General features: G+C 41.6%; 1 protein-coding gene across 1 annotated transcript in view; it reads left to right on the top strand.

Annotated features, from left to right (window-relative positions):
• Positions 1–20,477, top strand: part of LOC147705870 (arf-GAP with SH3 domain, ANK repeat and PH domain-containing protein 1-like) — a 1,082,966-nt gene that overhangs the window by 444,411 nt on the left and 618,078 nt on the right. The window contains exon 8 of the mRNA XM_086932322.1: positions 13,745–13,820. Coding sequence (XP_086788448.1) covers positions 13,745–13,820 — 76 coding nt within the window. The remainder of the gene's footprint in view (positions 1–13,744; positions 13,821–20,477) is intronic.

Genomic DNA, 20,477 nt, shown 5'->3' with positions numbered 1-20,477 from the left:
CCTCGCGTTAATGTCATACGCTGACGACTCGCAGATCATTTTTTCCCTATCTGACTCAAACCCCTCAACCCCCTCTGTTCTGAAAAATGGTCTTCAGGAAATCTTCAACTGGATGTCAACTAACCAGTTGAAGCTAAACGGGGATAAAACGGAGGTTCTTCTTCTTGGAAGAAATAAAGAGCTCTGGAGCCCCTTACACTGGCCAGCAGAGATGGGTAATCTTCCCATCCCAGCCACTCAAGTAAGGAACCTAGGAGTCATTATCGACAATACTTTGTCGATGAAGCAGCAGGCAAATAAAGTCGCTGGCCTCTGCTTCACCATAATAAAATGGCTAAAGAAAATTATTTGGATGTTGCCCCAAAACACCCAAAAGACCGTAGTCAATGCACTAATAACATCACGCATTGACTACGGTAACATTCTTTACTTGGGCTCAAATCTTGCAGTGATAAAACGACTCCAAATGATCCAAAACGCGGCTGCACGACTCCTGTGTCAGATCCCAAAGTTTGAGAGAATATCTAAACATCTGAATGACCTACATTGGCTCAGGATAGAACATCGGATCAGCTTTAAAACCCTGACATATATGTTTAAAATTAAAACCAGAACTGCACCCGCCTACCTACAAACCCTGGCTTGTCCCTACCTTCCAACAAGAAATCTCCGATCTCTAACAGCAGCAAATTTTGCTATTCCTAGATTTAAACTCCAAAAAACGGGAGGGCGTTCTTTTGCTGTGAGAGGGCCCACTCTATGGAACTCACTTCCCCCTCAGATCCGGAAAGAAGAGAGCTATACGAAATTCCGGAAATATGTAAAAACCTGGCTGTTCCAGAAACAACTGCAGTAATACTACAATTTGGCAACTTTCCTTCTATCTAATCAAATGACTCAGGCGCCGGGAAACCCTTTTTGGGTAGCTGTAGCGCCATACAAATTTAAAAAATAAATAAATATAAATAAATATCCATTCCCCCTACCATCCTAACAAATCTCTACGCTCTGAGAATAAACGCCTCACAGTAGTCCCCAGGATACACAGAAAGCGGAGCGGGGGCATATGTTTGCATATACCGCTGCAAAATGCTGGATCCAATTGCCCCACCACATACGGCTGAAGGACAACCTTTTGGTCTTTCGTAAACTCCTGAAAACTTTTCTGTTTCCATGATTCCCATTTACTGCACGATGATCTCTCTGCTTCTAGCGCTGGGAGGCCTTTCAGGTAGCCATGCGCTCTAGAAATGCATATTCATTCATTCACAGTACATAGATGCCCAGACAGCGGTTCTGGGGCATATTCTCCTCATATTAATATAGGACTCATGCATTGAAAAAGAGTGTATAATATTGTTTTAATAGCTAGATGAATATCCTTCAAAACTGGCATTCAGAAGTAATCCCAACGTTCTAACAATGGTTGTCCAAATTAGGTAGAACTAAGGAACTGGAAAAAAGATATCAATGAAGGTCGGGATCTTACGCAGAGCTTCTTAGACTGTGGGAGTCGTTTGGATAAAAGCTTTTTAGTTATTGACAAATAGAGGGAAACTATGGGGAATGTGCAATATAAAATCATTTATTGTTTGTATTTTATCGTGCCTTATTTGTGTACAGTTTGAAATCGTAGTATCCTTCTGGTTTTTATCATCAAGATGAATTGTCTTAATAATCATGACTTTCTGTTTTAATTAATTTTTGTGACTGTTGAATTCTTCTAATAAAAATATTTAATTAAAATAGGAGAAGACCAATGTAATCTATTCTGAACTTGGTGAAAAAATAGGAAACATCTCAAAGTTTTGAGATTACAACAAGAAAGGCTGCATTTGTAAAACCTAATACACGATCCCTTTCAAAAGTCAGTTTTATTCACAATTTTTCTTCTTACTACATAGATGCTATAACTGATATTTTAAGAAATTCAGGCAAGATATCTATTGTATGGATTACACTTCATTACTAAATCATACCTCTTCTATTCAAAACAGTCAGTACCTCCCTTAAAGAAAGCACTTTTCTTTGAGCTATGAAATCTAACCACATGACAACAATACTCAAGAAACAAAGTGCGGACCTAAACATCCTCCAAACTCTTAGTCCATTCTCTAAAATCCTGGGGACATAGTTGAAAGACGTGTTGCACCCCAACTACCAAACCATATCTCCAAAAAATACATAAATGCATTTAAATCCAGTTTTCAATCCATATGTAGTCAAGAAACAGCCACCATTGCAATAATAGGCAATGTTCTAACCATCATAGATGATAGAGATGTACACTTAATGGTTCTTTTAGACTTTTCTGCAGCATTTGTAACACTTGACCAAGAATCTCACCCTCAGGTTCTCAATGGAAGAATGAGAATAGAGAGAAAAGTACTGAGCTGTATAAAATCTCTTAACGATCTCGATTTGTGGAACTAAACTCTTTTAAATCATTCTCCCATTCAGTGTAATACTACAATGTTCCATCCTCTCCCCTAATTTACTCACCTTGTATATGAAACCTCTAACATCAATCCTTCAGAAAAAGGTCTTCTTTATTTGTTAATATGCAGATGACACACAGCTATACTTTTGTATCTGAGCTGTTACGTAACAACCCTGAAGACCTTCCCCTGTAATCTAACAAACTGAATGCAAACACTCACATTGGAACGCTCTAAAAAAAACAATTTCCTTCTGTTCTCAACGGACAGCGGTCTCTTGCCCAAAACTGTCTGATTGCTCTCAAACCTTTGGGTATCTACCCACACTCATTCCATTTGCAGTGTCACTTGGCTAAATCTTAGACAAAAAAAGTTCCCATAAATGATTTAATCACTGAGCTTACTAAATTGAAGTTCTATCTACGCTGCATGCTCAGAAAACTAAAACCGACCTACCCTACACATGTTTGATCTGCTGTACAGGCCCTAGTACTCAGCAATCTAGATGGAGAAAATGCGAATTTTTTGCTAGCCTCCCAAATTCTACCACCATACCTCTTTAAGCTATACATGCCACAGGTCAAGTAGGAGAAGGAGTCTGATCACTTCTCCCCCTGCACTAAAGCACCTTCACTGGCTACCACTCAATTCTATAGTCGGCTTCAAGACTGCGTGCATCATGCTCATAGCCATTCAAACTGCCCTACCCTGGTCCTGAACAATAAATTGAAACTCATGGGCCAAAACTGGGAAACATGAGGCAGAAATAAAAGCAAAAGAATCCAAAACAACAAAACGTGTTCTCGTGCTCAATCCCTAGACTGAGAGACTCTATTGCGGACCACGTAAGGCTAAATCTCAACCTTCTTGCTTTCAAATGAGACATAAAAACATATCTATTCACACTACAACTCACTGACTAATTTGATTTTCCATCTACTCGCTGTTCATTTTATAAATGTCCATGTTCTCTTGATTCATGTAAAGTACTCCATTGCCAGGTGGCTAGTCCAGACCAGACAAGTTTTGGTATTATTCCCAAAAGAAAATTGGCATTATTGTATTTATTATTTGTGATCTGTGTAAGTGTGTGGTAAAGCTATTTCCACTTTGGCTAATTGACAGCTATTTCAGTGTGAGATGTCTTCCAACCTTTCTAGTTCTTCTGTAGTGTTGCGTACATTTGAATAACTCAATGAAAGAAACAAGGAGCTGGTCATCAATTTATTTTATTTATTTATAAAGTTTTATATAGCACGGATTTGATCCCGAAGGATATCAGAGCGCTTTACAATTTGAGTGAAATGAAGGTAACAGATCAGTACATGAATCAAATAGGGAATATGCCATTCGAACTACCATTGCACGATTCCAGAGACTTCACAAATCACACACTGAAATGTATCCACAATCCAGACATTTTCACTGAATCGGAGTATAGACATAAGAAAAGAGTCCTTGGAGAAAGTCTGTAAAGGTATGGTGGAGTTAAGCAGCAGCGCCAAGGAGAGGAGAACAAACCTGGAGGTAATAGAGGGGGGCGAATGTTCCAAGTGTTTTTAAACTAGGACTGCTTTCAATATCACTCACAGTTGGATATAATTTGCTCTTCAGTATCTTTAGTATAAAGTATTTAATTGACAGTGATGGCTTGTCATTTTTTAAATAACTCAGTTCTTCATCTAATAATGCATTTTCTGTACATTTTATCTAAGAGTGCATCTGAGAGGGTTTTTATTTTAGGAGTTGGATTTCAGAGCAACGTCCAATGGCATGCAATAACATATTTCTGTTGTTCTGCTTTTGTACAGCCGCTGGCTCTTTTTCATGAGATTTTGTATGACCTTTGTCAGTTTATCGTCATTTTATTGTTTAAAGTTCTTTCATGACCATAGCATGAAAGATGTCCATGATGATTCTTGCCCTTAAGTTTGGGATACATTTGGCCTTATTTTTCAGGCCACTTATTGTGAATTATACATCTATGCCTAGACACTGTCTTTTTCCATTGACAATTTTGTCATTTGTAAGTTCTTGCCTGAATTATTCCAGTTCTTCCAAATTCCATCTGCTTTTAACCCTCCAAATGCTAAATTAGTGGCTTTTATTATGGAATGTGTTTTTTTCTACAATATTGGATGGTTAGTCTTAAAAAGCATTTTTCTGAGCTGGAGTTTTAGTGTAAATGAGTCACAACTTAGTCAAAATGTATGTCTAGACCATATATTTATTTTCCAAAATAATTTTTCCATTCTCATTGCATTGCCTGCTCAAGATGTTGATCACTGTATCATAAACATGTGTTTATGCTGCTCCTCCCACACTTCACATTTAACGGTTTTAGCCTAACTTTCTTTTTTCCTCCTGTGATCTCTGCTTTCATTGTACTGAATGGGGTTACATTATTCCTGTGCCCCAGAGGCAATCTCGTCATCTGGACCTCTTCTGCTGACCTAAGTTCAAAAGGCTCATCTTTTCTAAATAATATCTACAGTTTTCAGTTGGGTACTTCATTCTATGAAGTTTCTACTTCTGAACTTAGCTCTATATTTTCTGCATTTCCTACTGTTAGGGGGATCCTCATCTCGAGTTTGTTGAGGCTTCCCATAATCCCTCTTGGCTCTTTGTTGACTTTGCTTTTAATAAAAAATATTACCATGACTTAGCAATACAAATATGTTTTCTTACAACATAACAAATGAGTATTGTGTTAATTAAAAAGGAAAATTAAAAAGAAACTTATATAACATAGACATCCTATTAGAAATAAAGTACAATCCAATCCAAGTAATATAGCAATCCAAGTAACTGTTCCAGACTCAAATAAAGACTCTGTCTCTCCCATGAACACATACATTGAACATTTAGTGTTACAAAAGTGGACATTTAGGTGATCCAGTACTCTTTCCTGAGCTTCTTTTTACAGCGCTATTCTTTCAAAGTTAGTTATGTCAACTGACATTGTTGAAGATAAGAGGTTTGGTCTCAAATTCACTTCCCACTTTAAATGTTTAGAAGTATTCTGTTATCTCCTTCCAAAGTCAAACCACTTGAGAACCTGCTTTAAACAAATGTCTGCCGGTTCCTTTATCTTGAGAACATTTTCAAAAACCGTACCAGTACAACAGTCAGAAATACTTATTTTTAATTTGAAAAAAAAGGCTTCTTTTTGTCCATTACGAATGCCCCTGGCGGACTGATGATTATTGTATTAGTAATCTCTTAACCTGGATCCAGTCTCCGAATTTCCAGAGAGTTATCAAAGGGTTTGTGGAGTTTGTGAGGAAATTAATTTCTATGTTTAGTGCTGAATTGTTGACCTTTAGTTTTCAGGTCATTTGGCAGACTCCTGTCACTATTTGCCTTGTTGACATGAGAAAGGTCAGGAATTATTATTTCAATGTTATGTTATGTTTTAAATTTATACAGCGCACGATTACCAAAAGGTGTCTTGGTACTAGCAAACCGGGAAGCAGGCATAAGGGATTAATCTGTGAACAGCCAGGTTTTAATGGCTTTCCTGAGCAGTGTCAGAGAGGGAAGATTTCTGATGCTAAACGGGAGGTAGCTCCAAAGCGTGGTAGCTCCCACCATGAATCTTCTGCCGCCCCAGTAAGACTTGAAAGCTCTCTGAGAAAGTATCACTTTTGCTCCGTGTGATCTCAGACATCTGTTTGGGGTGTACCAGTGCAGTGAACGTCTTAGGAACTGAGGGCAGGCCCCTTGAAGTGCCTTGTATGTAATGCACAGGGTTTTAAACTTGATCCGTTTTTTTATTGGCAGCCAATGCAATCTTTGGAGATGAGTACCCGCAGACTGGAATTTGGAAATCCCCAAAAGAAGTCTGGTGGCCGCATTTTGGATCATTTGGAGCCTTTGTAGTTGTTTAATAGGTATGCCGAGATATAGCCTGTTACAGTAATCCAATCTAGAGAGGATTAGAGATGTAACCACTGTAGTCCTGCTTTCTGTGGGAATCAGTGGTAGGGTTTTTTTTCTGGCTTTTAGGATGAAAAACTGGAAGATGACACGGAATTAATTTAAGCTTCAAAGTCAAGTTTCTGATCTGTAATCAGACACAGATTTTTCACTTTGGGAACCGGGATAGGTGCTGACCCTAATTCATTTGGCCGCCAAATTTGTGGCCATGAGGGGGAGAATTTACCAAATAGAATCACCTCCGTTTTCCCTGAGTTTAACTTAAGACAGTGGGAGCTCATCCAGGAGCTAACTGCTGTCATACAGTCCCTAAACCTGTTTACTGGTGTTGAAGTGTTTTTGGTAATGGTTACCACAATTTGGGTATCATTTGCGTATGATGTTAGTGCCATCCCAAAAGATCTAATAAGAGATGCCAATTCCAAGACATAAACATTAAAAAGAGTGGGACTTAAGGAAGAACCTTGAAGAACTCCGCAAGGAAGTGTGAAAGATGAAGAGGTCTATTTCTCCAAGGCCACGATTGTATCCTATCCTCAAGAAAGGAAGATAACTATGTCAATGCCTTTCCGGAGACGTCCAGTGAACTCAACGTTTTTAGCAGGGTTTTATGATCCACTGTATCAAAGGCCGCCGACAAGTCAAGCAGCACCAGGGCAGCAGCACCCACTGTGTCCATGACCGTTCTAATTTCGTTGGTGGCCTTAATCAGAGCCGTTTCGGTGCTGTGCTCAGATCTGAACCCAAACTGCGCCTCATCCAGTAGGTCAGTAGGCACATGGTCAGTTGGCTAATCATAATTTTTGGACCAGTTTAGCTGCCACTGGGAGACGCAAGATGGGTCTGTAATTCCCTGGATCCAGAGCATCAAGATTAGCTTTTTTTTTTAGAAGAGGCAGGATTGAGGCTCTCTTCCATATCAAAGGAGAAGCGCCTTCTATAAACATAGGTAAAAATGGGAGTTAGCCTTAACCCAAGAACCTCCGGGGCTTTTTTAAATATCAAGGGTGGAATCGGATCGTAAGGGGAGCCTGATCTTTGTTTAGAGATAAGAATCATTATCTCGGCTATTGTTAGTTCTCTAAATTCAGCAAAAATGGGGTCATTAGGACATGATACCTTTTGAAGTGTTCTATTTCTTCAAATTTGAATGTGCCCCATTATCGAAGGTGGTGAAAATTTGCTCAACTTTATATTGAAAGTGCTGGGCTAGGTTGTCGCAAAAAGCCTGCAAGTGGTTGCTCCTTTCTCTAACGGGGGTTTAGAAAGTTTGGTCCCCACTCGAAAGAGTTCTTTCAAGGAGTTTTTTGCCTCCTTAATTTCCTTTGAGAAGTAAATAGCTTTTTCCGATAGGATCAGTTTTTTATAGCCTGCTGGTAGTAGTTTGTATTGCCCCAATTCTTGTTTACTATAATTACTTCTCCAACAACGCTCCTGTCTTCTACACTCCTGTTTTTTTTTTGTCTAAGAGTGTCGGTAAACCAGGGGGCGGATGGAGTATTCCTATTACTATTACAATCAGAAATAGTTCAACATTTCAGAAATTCTTCATACACACCTTTTACTTAGAGAGCGAAAATGAACTAATTTTCTATCACATTAGATGTCACTTAATTAGCAGACACCTCATTCCACCCAGCTTTGCACGGATAAGACTCTTCCATGTGATTTCAGAACGAGATTAAATAAGATTGTAGGAAAATTGAATTTAAGCAAAATGGGAAGGTTGGAAGAGTTGATGCTCATAAGCTTTCATAATATGAGTAAGTATAGAATAAAGTTTTGGAGGTTTGTCTGCAAGATAGAAAATATTAAGTTGAACCAGATCAAGCATCGGATGATCTATTTCATTTAAGTAATAGAATCATCTGCCACAAAGTCTAGCTGTTACAGTAAAACCCAAAATCACCTTTCTTACGAGCTGCCTTTAATCCAGACCAAGATATATAATATTTTTTGTTATCCTAAACTAGTAATTTTTCATGATGTATATTATTAATCAGGTGGGGAATTTCAGAAGAATGGCCATTTTAATTAAGTTTATTTTGTCCCACAATCCATCCATTCTATTTGCTACTTAACCTGATCCTCTATATAGATGTAGATTAGCAGCAGATGTATACAGTGTTGACATAGTGCACTCAATCCCAAATAGTGCATATTACTCTGTTCTTTTAATGGGCTCCTTCTTGCATTCAGATTTAATAGCTGATTTGTAGATCGGAATCAATTTACATTCATTACAATTAACATTGTATCATGTAGCATGCTGGATGTATTATTTTTCCTGTAATTCAAGGAACAGGTCTTGGTTTTTCACAAGAAGCAGTAAATTGTCAGCAAACAACAGTTTATTTTTGTTGTGCATTATGTACTCTAAACCCTGAGTAGTCTATGATGTAACTTGCAGTATTACGAGCAGTCAAGAACGCAGTTGAGGGAGCAAGTGGAACTTAGGAGAGCCTTGTTTAATGCCTCTTTCAATTGAAAAGTAGCAAGTTTCATTTTTGTTAATTATCACACGTTCCCTGGAATCATTACATAAATGTTAAGTTACATGATAAAATATCTCAATCTTTATTTGAAAATCTTATGACATCCGCCAAGAGTCCAGTGTTGTCATGTGCAAATTGTTTTTTTCATGAAGACTGTTTTGTTTTTCATGGGCTAGTCAATGAATCGTTCCTTCCAGTCTAAAGGGTGTAATTGTTTGAAACACTTCTGTAATGACATTAATTAGTGAGATAGGGTTGTCACTGCCACGTATTAAGTGATAAAATCCAATTTTTCGAATGAGCATACATTTTTTGATTACTGCATTCTCATGAATTCCAGATCCATCAATTCCCATTTTTTATGGTATCACTTAAAAAAGGGGCTAGGATGCCTTTGAACATTTTACAAAAATCTCCTGAGAATCAGTCTTTTATAAGGTTTTTCTGTTAATGGAAGTAGATCAATAACATGTCCTAAGTCATCTATTAACATTTTTCAATTCAAAGCATGCTTTCTTTCCCTGTGGCATAGGAATAGGAACAGAATTAAACAGGAGATGTTGTCTTCCTCTTTGTTTCTCAGGTTTTGCAAAATTAACTATATTATGCCCAACGTTTACCATATATTTTCATATTGTTCGTTGTTACATTGTCTAGATGTTATTAAAGTGGGAGCATGGCCTTTCTAGTGATCCTTTTTAACTTGATAGGATACTAATTTCCTGCGTTTTTCACTGTGGACTTCACAATACCATTCGGTATGAAATAATATAAACTTTGCTTTTGCTTTGCGTACCTTACTGATTTCAAATGTATTTTTTCCTACGTGGATTCCAATGCTGGTATTATGTTTTTTAATGTGTATTCTTTTTCTCTTAAAACTTTTTTTTTTAAATGAAGTAGACATTTACTTTTCTCTTTTTTCTCTACTAAATTGACAATACTCTCAAATACACTCTGAGCACCTGGCAGATTATTTGGAAGCATTGCTTATGTTTTCTTCTTGTGCCAATCTGTTCGTTTTAGTAGCTTTGCCTTCCTTCTGTCACACCACGTGTTCTGTGGTATCAGAAGCAAACCTAAATGAGTTGATAACACTTACCTGCATGAGTTGGACAAGGTGAGCACCTTCTCCTTTCCAATTGTCCCACCCTCAATCAGTGGACAATTGAACATCTTCTATCCATCCGATTGTCTTTGGTACTCTGTTTACTTGGCAAATAGTGGCAGCTGCTACAATCCTGGTTGCATTTGTTTATGAGGAGAAATGTCATCTGTTCGCTGCTATATTTATTGGGTGGTTGAGAACAAAATAAATCCTGACTCTGTGTTTGCACCCAATTTCTCTGTTCTCAAATAAAAGAACAACTACAGCACTCTAATAGAGAGAGGTAAAGTCTTTAATGAATTTACACTCTGGATGGAGTGACACGCCCTTCTTTTAAAGCTATCCACGTTGATTAGATAAATGGTCTTGTAGGCCTTATTTCCTGTGTCTTCGCTTTTCTCCCAGAAGAAACAAAAGCAGAAGTGCTAAGTAAGACTGTAGTTCATGCAATGTCTATTCTGGGCCATCAAAATGAACTGAGCACTGCAGGCTGGTGGACATCTCACTGTTCATTCTTATTGAACACTGAAGGCAGTGGTGGCCTCCACTAACAAAGGGTGGTTGGGGGGTGGGTGGAGCGTGGGGATGGAACGAGCATGGGGGGGGGGGGAATGGGTTAGTAACAATAATTTAAAAAACTTACCTGACACTACCGACCGCTTCCCGCATCGCATCACTCCTGCTGGCCTCTTCCTGGGTCCCAGCAGCCCCAGGGACAGACTCCCAGTGGGATTGGCCTGAGCGGGCAGGAAAGACGGCACACTCAGATCACTGAGTCTGGGGTTTCTCTAGCCCGGCTGCTAAATACAGCCGGGCTGGAGAAACCTAATGTGCATCTGTGTTTTAGTCGCCCTGAGACAGCCGGCCAAACACACATGAGAACTTAAGGAGTGCACAAGCACTCCTGCTCCACCCTCCCATACCTCGTGCCTCCATGCACAAGCTGGCTCAGAGCTGGCAAACAAAAAATAAAACTTTGCTAGAGCAGCATTTTGTTTTTCGTTTACTGGCTCTGCGCCAGGCACTGGAGAGATGCTCCTCCGCCATTGTGGAGGAGCCACCACTGGGCAGGGGTAAGCGCAGTGGCAAAGCAACTGAACCACGGACACTATGCAAGCATGGAAAATGTCCCTCCTTTTCACTGGTGAGATAGTAAACAGAGTGCAGCGAGTATGTCAGACCCCTAGACTCTTATGCCACTGCAACTGCTGCACCAGTGAAGGCTGTTTCTCTGGGTAACGGGCAGGGAACAGGCATGGCCAAAGGGTATACGTGTGGTCACTAGTCATGGCTGCATGTGTTGTGTAGTTCCTATATTCCCAATAGGCTCTGCGCATTGGAATAACATATACTATAGTTTAGACGTAGGACTGAGGTCGACTAGGTCTCTATCGTATATATTAAACTTAATTGTGAGTGCCAGCTAGCTCAGAGGTCACTAGAAACTTTCTCGAATGAACAAGAAGGGATTAGTTTCTGACAACCGCATAAACATGACAACTTTGTTTCCCAAAAATAAGAAATCAATCTCTAGAGTCGCGGAAACAATAGATAACTATTTTACTCAGTCAATTGTGCATGCTTCGTTTCACCAGAGGTGCTGAGAAAATAGAGAGACAGGCATTTTCAATAAAAGGTATTTATTGAACAGTCTTCTTTCTCAAGCATAAGAAATGTACTGCTACAATCGTAATACTGGTTATAAAGTACAGGGTATATAATACAAAAAGTATTATAAAGTAGTACTGTAAAAGCATTATATGGTTTCTAAGCCATAAAGTAATAAAATAATGACTAAAAGTACTCAACTGGTGCTTCTAAACTACACCTACACCGGTGAACCTAACCTAAGTCTAGTACAAGGGAAGAAGTAGGTGAGGAGAAGCTTAAGTTTAGTATTTCTCTGCCAAGGATTTATCCAAGAATTCTCTACGGGTCTAGTCAGCTCCGTACCTTGGTTTCAGAATGAAGGAGGTCTTGCATCTCTATCTCAGGACTCGATTTCCCAGCAACCTGCAAGGGTAGCCTTGAAACACTGGAGCTGGATTTCTCGGCAGGAGAAAAGACAGCGTCTCTCAGTGCGTCAGCTGGAGGGTCGGCTTCCTTGGGCACTTGCTGCTGCAGGCGTCGGGCAAGTAGTTAGTCAACCTGCTCCAAACCACTGTGTGTTTGTCTGGGCAAATGTAGGCATATTTATACTTTGATGGTGCAGAGTTTGATAAATTAGTATTCAGGCTAGGGGAAGTCCCTAGCTGCTGAAGGCGGGTTTTTCTAAGAAATCGTTGTTGATTCTTGGAACTTAGTGGAAGTAGCCATGCCGTATTTGGGCTGTACAGGCTCAATCCAAATAAGGTAATGATATCTATGCCTATATAAGGATTGGACAATTTATACCCATATAAGGGCATGAATCAGGAAAATTACACTAGTGTCCTAGATTAATTTACCACACATGTTGTCCCCAGCTGTTACTGGGGAGGTGATAGTGGGCAGGGAGCAGGTCTGAGAACTATGTACAGTACTTAAAATGCATTGGGTAATTGATTCTAAGCAAACACGTCGCCTAAGGCCATGCCCTCTGCCCAGTGGATCTAGCTGCAGGTGGTGAACAGCTGTCCCTCATAGAAGTAGTAGTGGAGATCACATCCTGTGCCGGTGGCACATGGCAAAATCCTGCGACCTGACGAGCCTCTAGAAACTGAGACCACTATAAGGTTTGGCTGAAGGCCATGACTTGTGTTCAGAGCTTACATTGGCCATGCTCAGGGGTCTCTTCAGCCAGAGTTCCTAGGGTGCAGGGCATGGCTGAAAGGCGGCAGGAACTGGCTGAAGGCCACACTGAGTGAGCTGCGATAGTCAGTATCCATATGTAATTGGCACAGGGTACAGCCAAAGACCACACCCTGAGGCCAACGCCCACTGGTCCCCCCTGTAGTTTGAGCTAAGTAAACACTGAAGGTAGAGGTAGAAGTACATTCAGGGCTCTTGTTTACATAAAACATAATAACACACAGAAGAAATTGATGAATAAACGTTTGGTTAAGTATTCATGGTTGTCAATGCAGCTCAATAACTAGCCATCATAAGAACAAAAAATTCACCTAAACCTCAGGTGAAGGGATATTGTAGAACTTTATTCTGCACATCAGCCATATAACTGCCATATAAGTAACTTATTTCCATTTCACTGAATCCTCCTTGTGGCTAACAGAGTTAAGAACTAGCTGAAGATTAGTGCTTATTCCTCAGTTGTTTTCCTGTGCTGACACTACCAGTAACCCTACATCTGCAGAGGAACAGCCTGAGCACAATATTTGGGAAAAAAACCTTACGTCTAGGCATGACATAAAATGACATTAAATTTCAACTTGGTCTTGATTTGCATGTGATAGTAGTAATGCCCTTTTAAAATATTTTTAGGTCTAATGGATCACTAATGAAGACACCATCAAACTCACAAACTTGCTCACTCGCACTTTCATCCATTCACTAGCAGACACATGCTTGCTCGCTCGCTAACTCACATACTGTCAAGCCCTTCCAGCCTCCCACTGAATCACTACCTCACTCATTCTGTTGTCTTTTCAGTGAGCATTCACATGTTTTTTTGCCCATTGGTTCAAACGTTTTCATGGGGTATGCTTACTTCTGCATATGGTCACTGTTGTATCATATTGTACAGAGAATACCTTTTACTTAACTGCTACAAGTAAACTGCTACAATATTGTGTTTAGATCCATGTTCTAACTATTTCTTGTGTTAGTTTTTTCCAGGAATGTTTGAAAACAACGGAGCAACTTAAACTATATATAGAAAAATTAACAACAGAATTGCAGAGTGTGAGTATACGTTAATGAATTATGGAGGGCACACACTGTGTTGTCTCATACAGGATGCGTTCTTTGCTCATTCTCAATCTGAGAGTCTCATGCTGCCAGTGTGTCATTTTCTACATCAGGGCAATACAGGATTTACCCTGGATTATGGCTCTCTGCCACTTTTAGGTTTCTATTGTAGACTTGGAGCCCTTCCCCTCTGAGGTCTTACTGAAGGTAACGTGGTGTTTGTCACCCTTAGCTTGGCCGAGTCCCTTCCATTAAACAGGATGAATGTTGGTCCTGGGGTCACTGTTTATATCCATGTAGCGTTCTTCGCCCCCAGTGTCCGCTTCTAAACAGATAGAACAATGTCTGGTTCTTTGACAAGTACACGAGGGCAAGGCATAAGGAAAGATAAAGCTATCCACTTCCCATTTACTCCTAGCCCTGACTTTCAAGCCCTTGGCTCGCCTACTGTGGAAGAAAGTTGATTGGAAAGGAGGTCCCTGTGTTTGTCACAGATTTTCCTTTGTAAGCTCAGAACAGGGAACCACCATTCCTGCACGGGGAGGTGGAGCAATTTGGTTCTAGTTGTGTGATTTAGGATATGCATGACTGTTCCCCTGGGTGGATAGAATAGGCTGCATCCTCTTTCAACAGATAGTTTGATATATCTTGGCATACTATCCTGGGCCTCTGATTAATTAAAGTTTTGAATGCAATCTGATCTGGATGACACAAATTGTATCAAGTTCCAGTTCCATTAGTAGTGATCGGCAGAATTGCTTTGAAGTAGACGGTGGAGCTTTCTAAAATGTATTTGACTGCGTGAGTATGCAGGGGCAAATCACGGCCTCCCTCTGAGTAACAGGTAAGATCCTGTCTAGGTTAATGTGGGGATCTGGCAGTCATATAATTGTGCAGTTGCATTTAATGGATCACTGGTTCATAAGCAACATCTCACCGGAAAGGGATGCACTCACATCTCTTGGAGAATTTAATATCTACTTCTTCCCTATGTATGAAGACTATACGAAAGATGGTGACTGCGGCTAGGAGGCGCTGGGTAGGATGCTTGCAAACCTAGGGTAGATTGGGGTGACCTATACAAATTGGGGGATGACAATGGGGAAACCAAAAGAGATTACGCCATACATGCCATGTTCTCATTAGGACCAGGTAACATGGAGCTGTCTGACTCCTCGACGTATGAGTGCAGCAATTCAAAGAACACATTTTCTATTGACCAGGGAAGAACTGACCGGTGACGAAAGGGGCTGGATGAAGGTTAAGCTAAGTTCTTATGCTAACTTTAAATACCATATAACCACCTCTACAGAACTCCAGTTCCCAGCAATCCTGATTTGGGCAAGCAATGATGCACCTCAATCGAATCTCAGATTTTCACACAAAGCCTGCTTATCCATCTGATGTGGGGCTGTGAGATGATTGAGGTTTCTGGGCATAGCCAACAGATACATTAGTAGAAATTACCATATGCAGTTGAACAACACCAGAGTGTGGTTACTTGGGCTGTGGTCGTAAAAGACAGCTCTGCTTCTAGCAAAACTGAAAACCCATGTCCTGAAAGGTAATGATAAGGCCTTCATGTGCTCACTGGTTAACAAACACTCTTAAGTGGACAATGGACAAGCTCTCCGTCATGAGCGATGTAAGAATCTATTATTAGTTGACAAACCAAATCAGAAAATCTCTCTCACCACTACCCAGATGGAATACTCTAATGACCACGATTATGATGATGGCATTTATAGGGTAAGGTAGCTCTAGTAACTCTAGGTGCTGGGCACCCTGTTGTTTGCAACTGGGACCTCGGAAAGGATATGAAGCTGAGACACGTCTTTAAAGTGCCCTATAGTTGTTTGCTGGGCTTCAGTCTTACATTCCTCAGTGGGTGTTTCCACAGCCGCATAGTTTGATTAAAGAACCTTGACCCCTGACGAAGCATACTGGGAAATCAGAGGATCGCCATGGTTGCCTTGTCGCACGTGTTATAAGTGTTTCCATCTGCACAATGACGTTTAAGGGGTCTGTGCTCTATGGCTGTCGCTCTGAACCAACACTAAGCCTGGTCGGAGTTCGTGGAGAAGCGCTAAACGAAACTCCGCGAAGTGCAAAAAAAACTCAGCCATGCTACGCGGAGCTCCACAAGCGGCAGAGTGCAATAGATAATTGCCATTCGCTGTGATTTTCAGTGCCAGGTGCTTGTCCGCACTGTGCAATCATTGCGAACGGCACCATGCGCAGCGCAAGCAGGCGCTGCTTCATTTCTGCCGCTCGAGTAGATTTTTACTTGAGCAGCAGCTTTCTCAATGCGAACAGATGGTTTCTCAACGTGAACGGTCTCAAGCATACACGCTCACTTGCAATGAGAAATCTGACCATCCGCATTGAGAAATTTGCCGGGAGGTTTATTTTTCACACTCGTGCTCACCAACTTGATGTTGACAAACGCGAACAAGGAAAAATCTCTCTGGGAGGTGGATTCTTCTCGCTCGCCCTCACCAACTTGTTGAGTTTGTGGGAACTCCGCAAGCTCTGCGTAACGCACAGTGTGGAAAACTCCGGGAGCAAATCAGAGTTCACCGCCCAGACTTACCCAACACTGGAGGAGTCACAGAGTTCTGCACAGCTTTGACTTATGCACATTTTGTAAACACTCACCCCTCTCGCCGCCCTTGTCTGCCCAGAGTGCATGACTGACTCCACTATATTTGTCCTAAGTTTGTTATTTGGCAATTCAAATTGTTTTCCTTTAATTGTTTGGGCCTCTGGTTATGTTTTACAGGGCAATAAAGATCCTTACAACTATAATGGGACACTTCTTTTAAAGTACTTGTAGGGACAGGCCAACGCTATATGAGTAAAGGAGTATTTATTTGTGAGGAGAGGTGTGGCGCGCAGTGGTCTGAGCGGCGGACTCCAGAGCACGGGGCCCGCGGCAGCTCAGTTCCGCATCATGTGATTTTGGACAATTGCTCACTTAATCCCCTGACCGCCCCCAGTGCCTTGAAACCCTTGAGGGGTGCTGTGTTCACACTTTACAAATACGAAATATTTTAGAATACATATATTTTTTAACATTATCTCTTAATTATATCAACATATATTTTTGGTTGCTGGCTTTCAGGATTGCTTTGGTCTCCGCCTTTCTTTATAGTTTCCAGTAGCTCTGATTCTCCAGCAAAATTACTCAAATAACGAGCCAATGTAATGAATTCACAAGCTTGTGTGATTTATTCCACTTTTCTTAAAGTGGAATAAATCCCCTCAGATCCCCTCAGTCCAGTGGTAACACTTCAACACTTCCAGCCCATCACGGAAAAGGAAGTAGTGAGACGTATACTAAAAATTAAATCAGGCTCCCCTCACGATCCCTGTCCCACTGCAGTAGCCAAACTAGCCCCAGAGGTCATTGCCAAGGGACTCCCCCCCCCTTTATAATCAGATGCTGGAGAAAGGGGAATATCCTTCCAGATGGAAGCGAGCCTCCATCCTACCCCTGCTAAAAAAACTAATTTAGACATCTCTGAGATGAACAACTATCGCCCGATCGCCCGACTCCCCCTCCCTGCGAAAATAATGGAAGGTAGCCTGAATGCACAACTAAGCGCCTTTCTAAAAACAGGGGATCATCTTGACCCTTCCCAACACGGCTTTCGTGCGGAACACAGCATGGAATCCGCCCTGATCAAATCAATGGAAGACATTAGGCAGGTGATGGATGCAGGAGGCAGAGCGGCCCTGATTCTGTTGGATCTTTCCGCGGCCTTCGACACGGTCCACCACAACTTGTTGGTGGACCGGTTGAGGGCCTGTGGAATTCAGGGAAAAGCACTAAAAATCTTACAGGCTTTCCTGTCCGATAGAACCCAGACAGTGGCGCTAGGAGGCCATGAATCTCATTCATTTGTATTACCCTGTGGAGTCCCCCAGGGGTCTTCGCTTAGCCCCACCCTTTTTAATGTTTATGTGTCGACCCTCGCCCCGGTGATTCGATCGTTCGGCTTTCAACTCACGGCTTATGCCGACGACACACAGATTGTGGTGTCCCTCCTACCCGGCAATACTGATAGCACAGCAGACAGATTCAAAAACTGTATGCACGAAGTGGGCTGCTGGATGGCACAAAGCTGCCTCAAACTGAACTCCTCGAAGACAGAGGACCTGCTTTATGGAGCTAGGGAGAACTTCTGGTCCCCGAGATGGTGGCCAGACGAAATGGGACCACTCCCCGTCCCGGTTGACAAAGTAAAAAAACTTGGGCATACTGGTGGACAGCTCCCTGTCCTTTAAACCCCAGATCAATGCACTCTCTTCCTCTCTGCATTATACCCTCAAAACCATCAGGAAAATTCTCCCGTATTTGGAGAAGAAACACAGGAAAACGATTGTTACAGGTCTAGTGCTTTCACGCCTGGACTATTGTAACAGCCTGATGTTAAACGCCCAGCAGAGCGTACTCAATAAACTCCAACTATTGCAAAATGCAGCCGCCCGCCTGATCACCGATACTCCCAAATTTGCATCGGTAACTCAGGACTTGGTGGCACTACACTGGCTGCCAATTCGTAAGAGAATTGCATTCAAGGCATTATGCATGGTCTTCAAAGCCCTTCATGATATGGGCCCTAGACACATGAAATTGCTTTTTCGCTGGCATAAACCGGCACGAACCCTGAGGTCAGGTGAACTGGCGCTGGTTACGGTCCCCAGAACTAGGTAGGAGGTAGGAGTTTCTCCCTTAGGGCGGCAGAGGCCTGGAACAAACTCCCACTTGTGCTCAGGCAATCCCAGGGCCTGATGGCCTTTAGAAGAGGACTCAAGACCTGGCTCTTCACTCAGTAAGCCTGCTCACTCACTCTAGCTCTATCATATCAGCGCCAGGACACCTCCGGGTAACAGAGCGCTCTACAAATGTGCTAAATAAATAAATTAAACTTTTTTGGGAAAAGCCGGATTCATTCATATAATGTAATTGTCAAGGATAACAAAAAGTAATGAAACAGTTTTGGTTACATAAACATTTGACAAATATACATGTTTGACAAGTGTACATAAAACATCAACATATAATACAAATTATATGAATCAAAAACATAGGGCACCAGTCCTTAACTAGAGAATAATAATTGCACTTGTGCTGTGCAGGTCTTTCCTTGATAGTACAGACGAGTCTGATATGAGTACATGATGTGCATTTTACACATGCGTACAAAGCGACTATGGCAGTAACATACTCCTGTGGTATGTTCAGATGTGTTCATTTAATTCAAAGCAAAAACTAGCAGGAGAAGGAGAGTCTAAGTCGGAGTGTTCAATTGGCATAATCTTGCGTGGCTAGTGACTTGCTTTTCTTTCTTAATAAGGAGGAATCGATAACAGCACTATGTGGCCTACTCTTTTATCACCTCGTGTAAACTCAGTGCTTAATTTGAGCCGGAGCTTTCCGGTGCTGAGCACTGGCACTTAATTGGTTTCCGGTGCTTGGCACCGGCACCTAATTGTCAATACCACACTTAGGGCAGTCTGCCACAAGGTGGTGCTGCTCATGTAATTTAGAGAGGAGCAGTATGACAGCTGTGTAGGGAAACAATATACATCAAAAAAGTACTAATACCTGCATCCCCAGCCATTCATTTAGCTTTGGGGACCAGGAATAATCTTTACTGTCGCATTTACATGCAAGAGCGATGGTTAGTAGTTGTTATGGCATGAATGCCAGGGGCGATGGGTGGTGCAAGCTGCAGTGGTCTCCTGGTCAGAGCCCTCGCACTTAATATTTTACAAATCAAGCACTGAATTAAACTCTCATTTATTTTTTTCCTCCGCGTTTTGTTTTGGACGGCACCAGGGGGCGCTATGTCCATTTTTGCTGCAGCCTTCGCGTTCTTCTGTTTAAATGAACACAGCTCTTCACTCTAGGACATTCACATTGGCTGTAAGGATTTGCATTATTTACATATCTGTCTCACACTTTCACACAGAGTGCTAGTAGGGGGTAGGAAAGTAAAGGACATAGAGCTCTGTTTAACCAGACAGGTTGAGCTTGAAGTTCCCTTTCTCAGTTCAACAAAATGAAGAAACAAAATGCTGGCAAGTACACAATGTACTTCTCTCTTCTGCCTCTGGGTGGAAAAGAACATGAATGCAAGAATCAATCATGGCAGCTTATGTGTGTGCCAATCAGCGTGTTTCTGCGTTTTGGATTGATGGAAGCATTATGTATTTCAGTTGTCCAAGGTGGCCAAAAAATCCTGCGCTGACTCACCAGCATGCGGTGAAAATCCTGGAGGTTGGTTGTGCCTGATGGAACAAGATTCAAGGTTCAAGACTAGTACTGGTCAGAGAAAGGAGGAATCTTGACATATTGCGTGATTCAAAGTTCAGGTTTCCCTGGTTTCGTCTCTGGTAAACACCCATGGCCAGAGGCGCAGGTATAGTCAATTTTCGGAGAGGGGGGACGGGTGGCTAAGAAATGTTTTCGGGGTATGGGGGGATGCTAATTCTTCCAGCAATATGCAGAGTGGAGATGCAGGGCCTCTAAGAAGGGGTAACAAAAACAACGCAGCCTCATTCACCAGCAAATGTAAGGTGTAATGTAAGGTGTTTTGTAGCGCGCTCAATTACTACGGGAGTATCCTGGCGCGAATGACC

The sequence above is a fragment of the Lissotriton vulgaris genome, chromosome 7, assembly GCF_964263255.1.
Source record: "Lissotriton vulgaris chromosome 7, aLisVul1.2, whole genome shotgun sequence".
Taxonomy (NCBI): Eukaryota; Metazoa; Chordata; class Amphibia; order Caudata; family Salamandridae; genus Lissotriton; species Lissotriton vulgaris.
The sequence above is the reverse complement of the archived record's forward strand: the minus strand, read 5'-3'. Positions and strand labels throughout refer to the sequence as shown.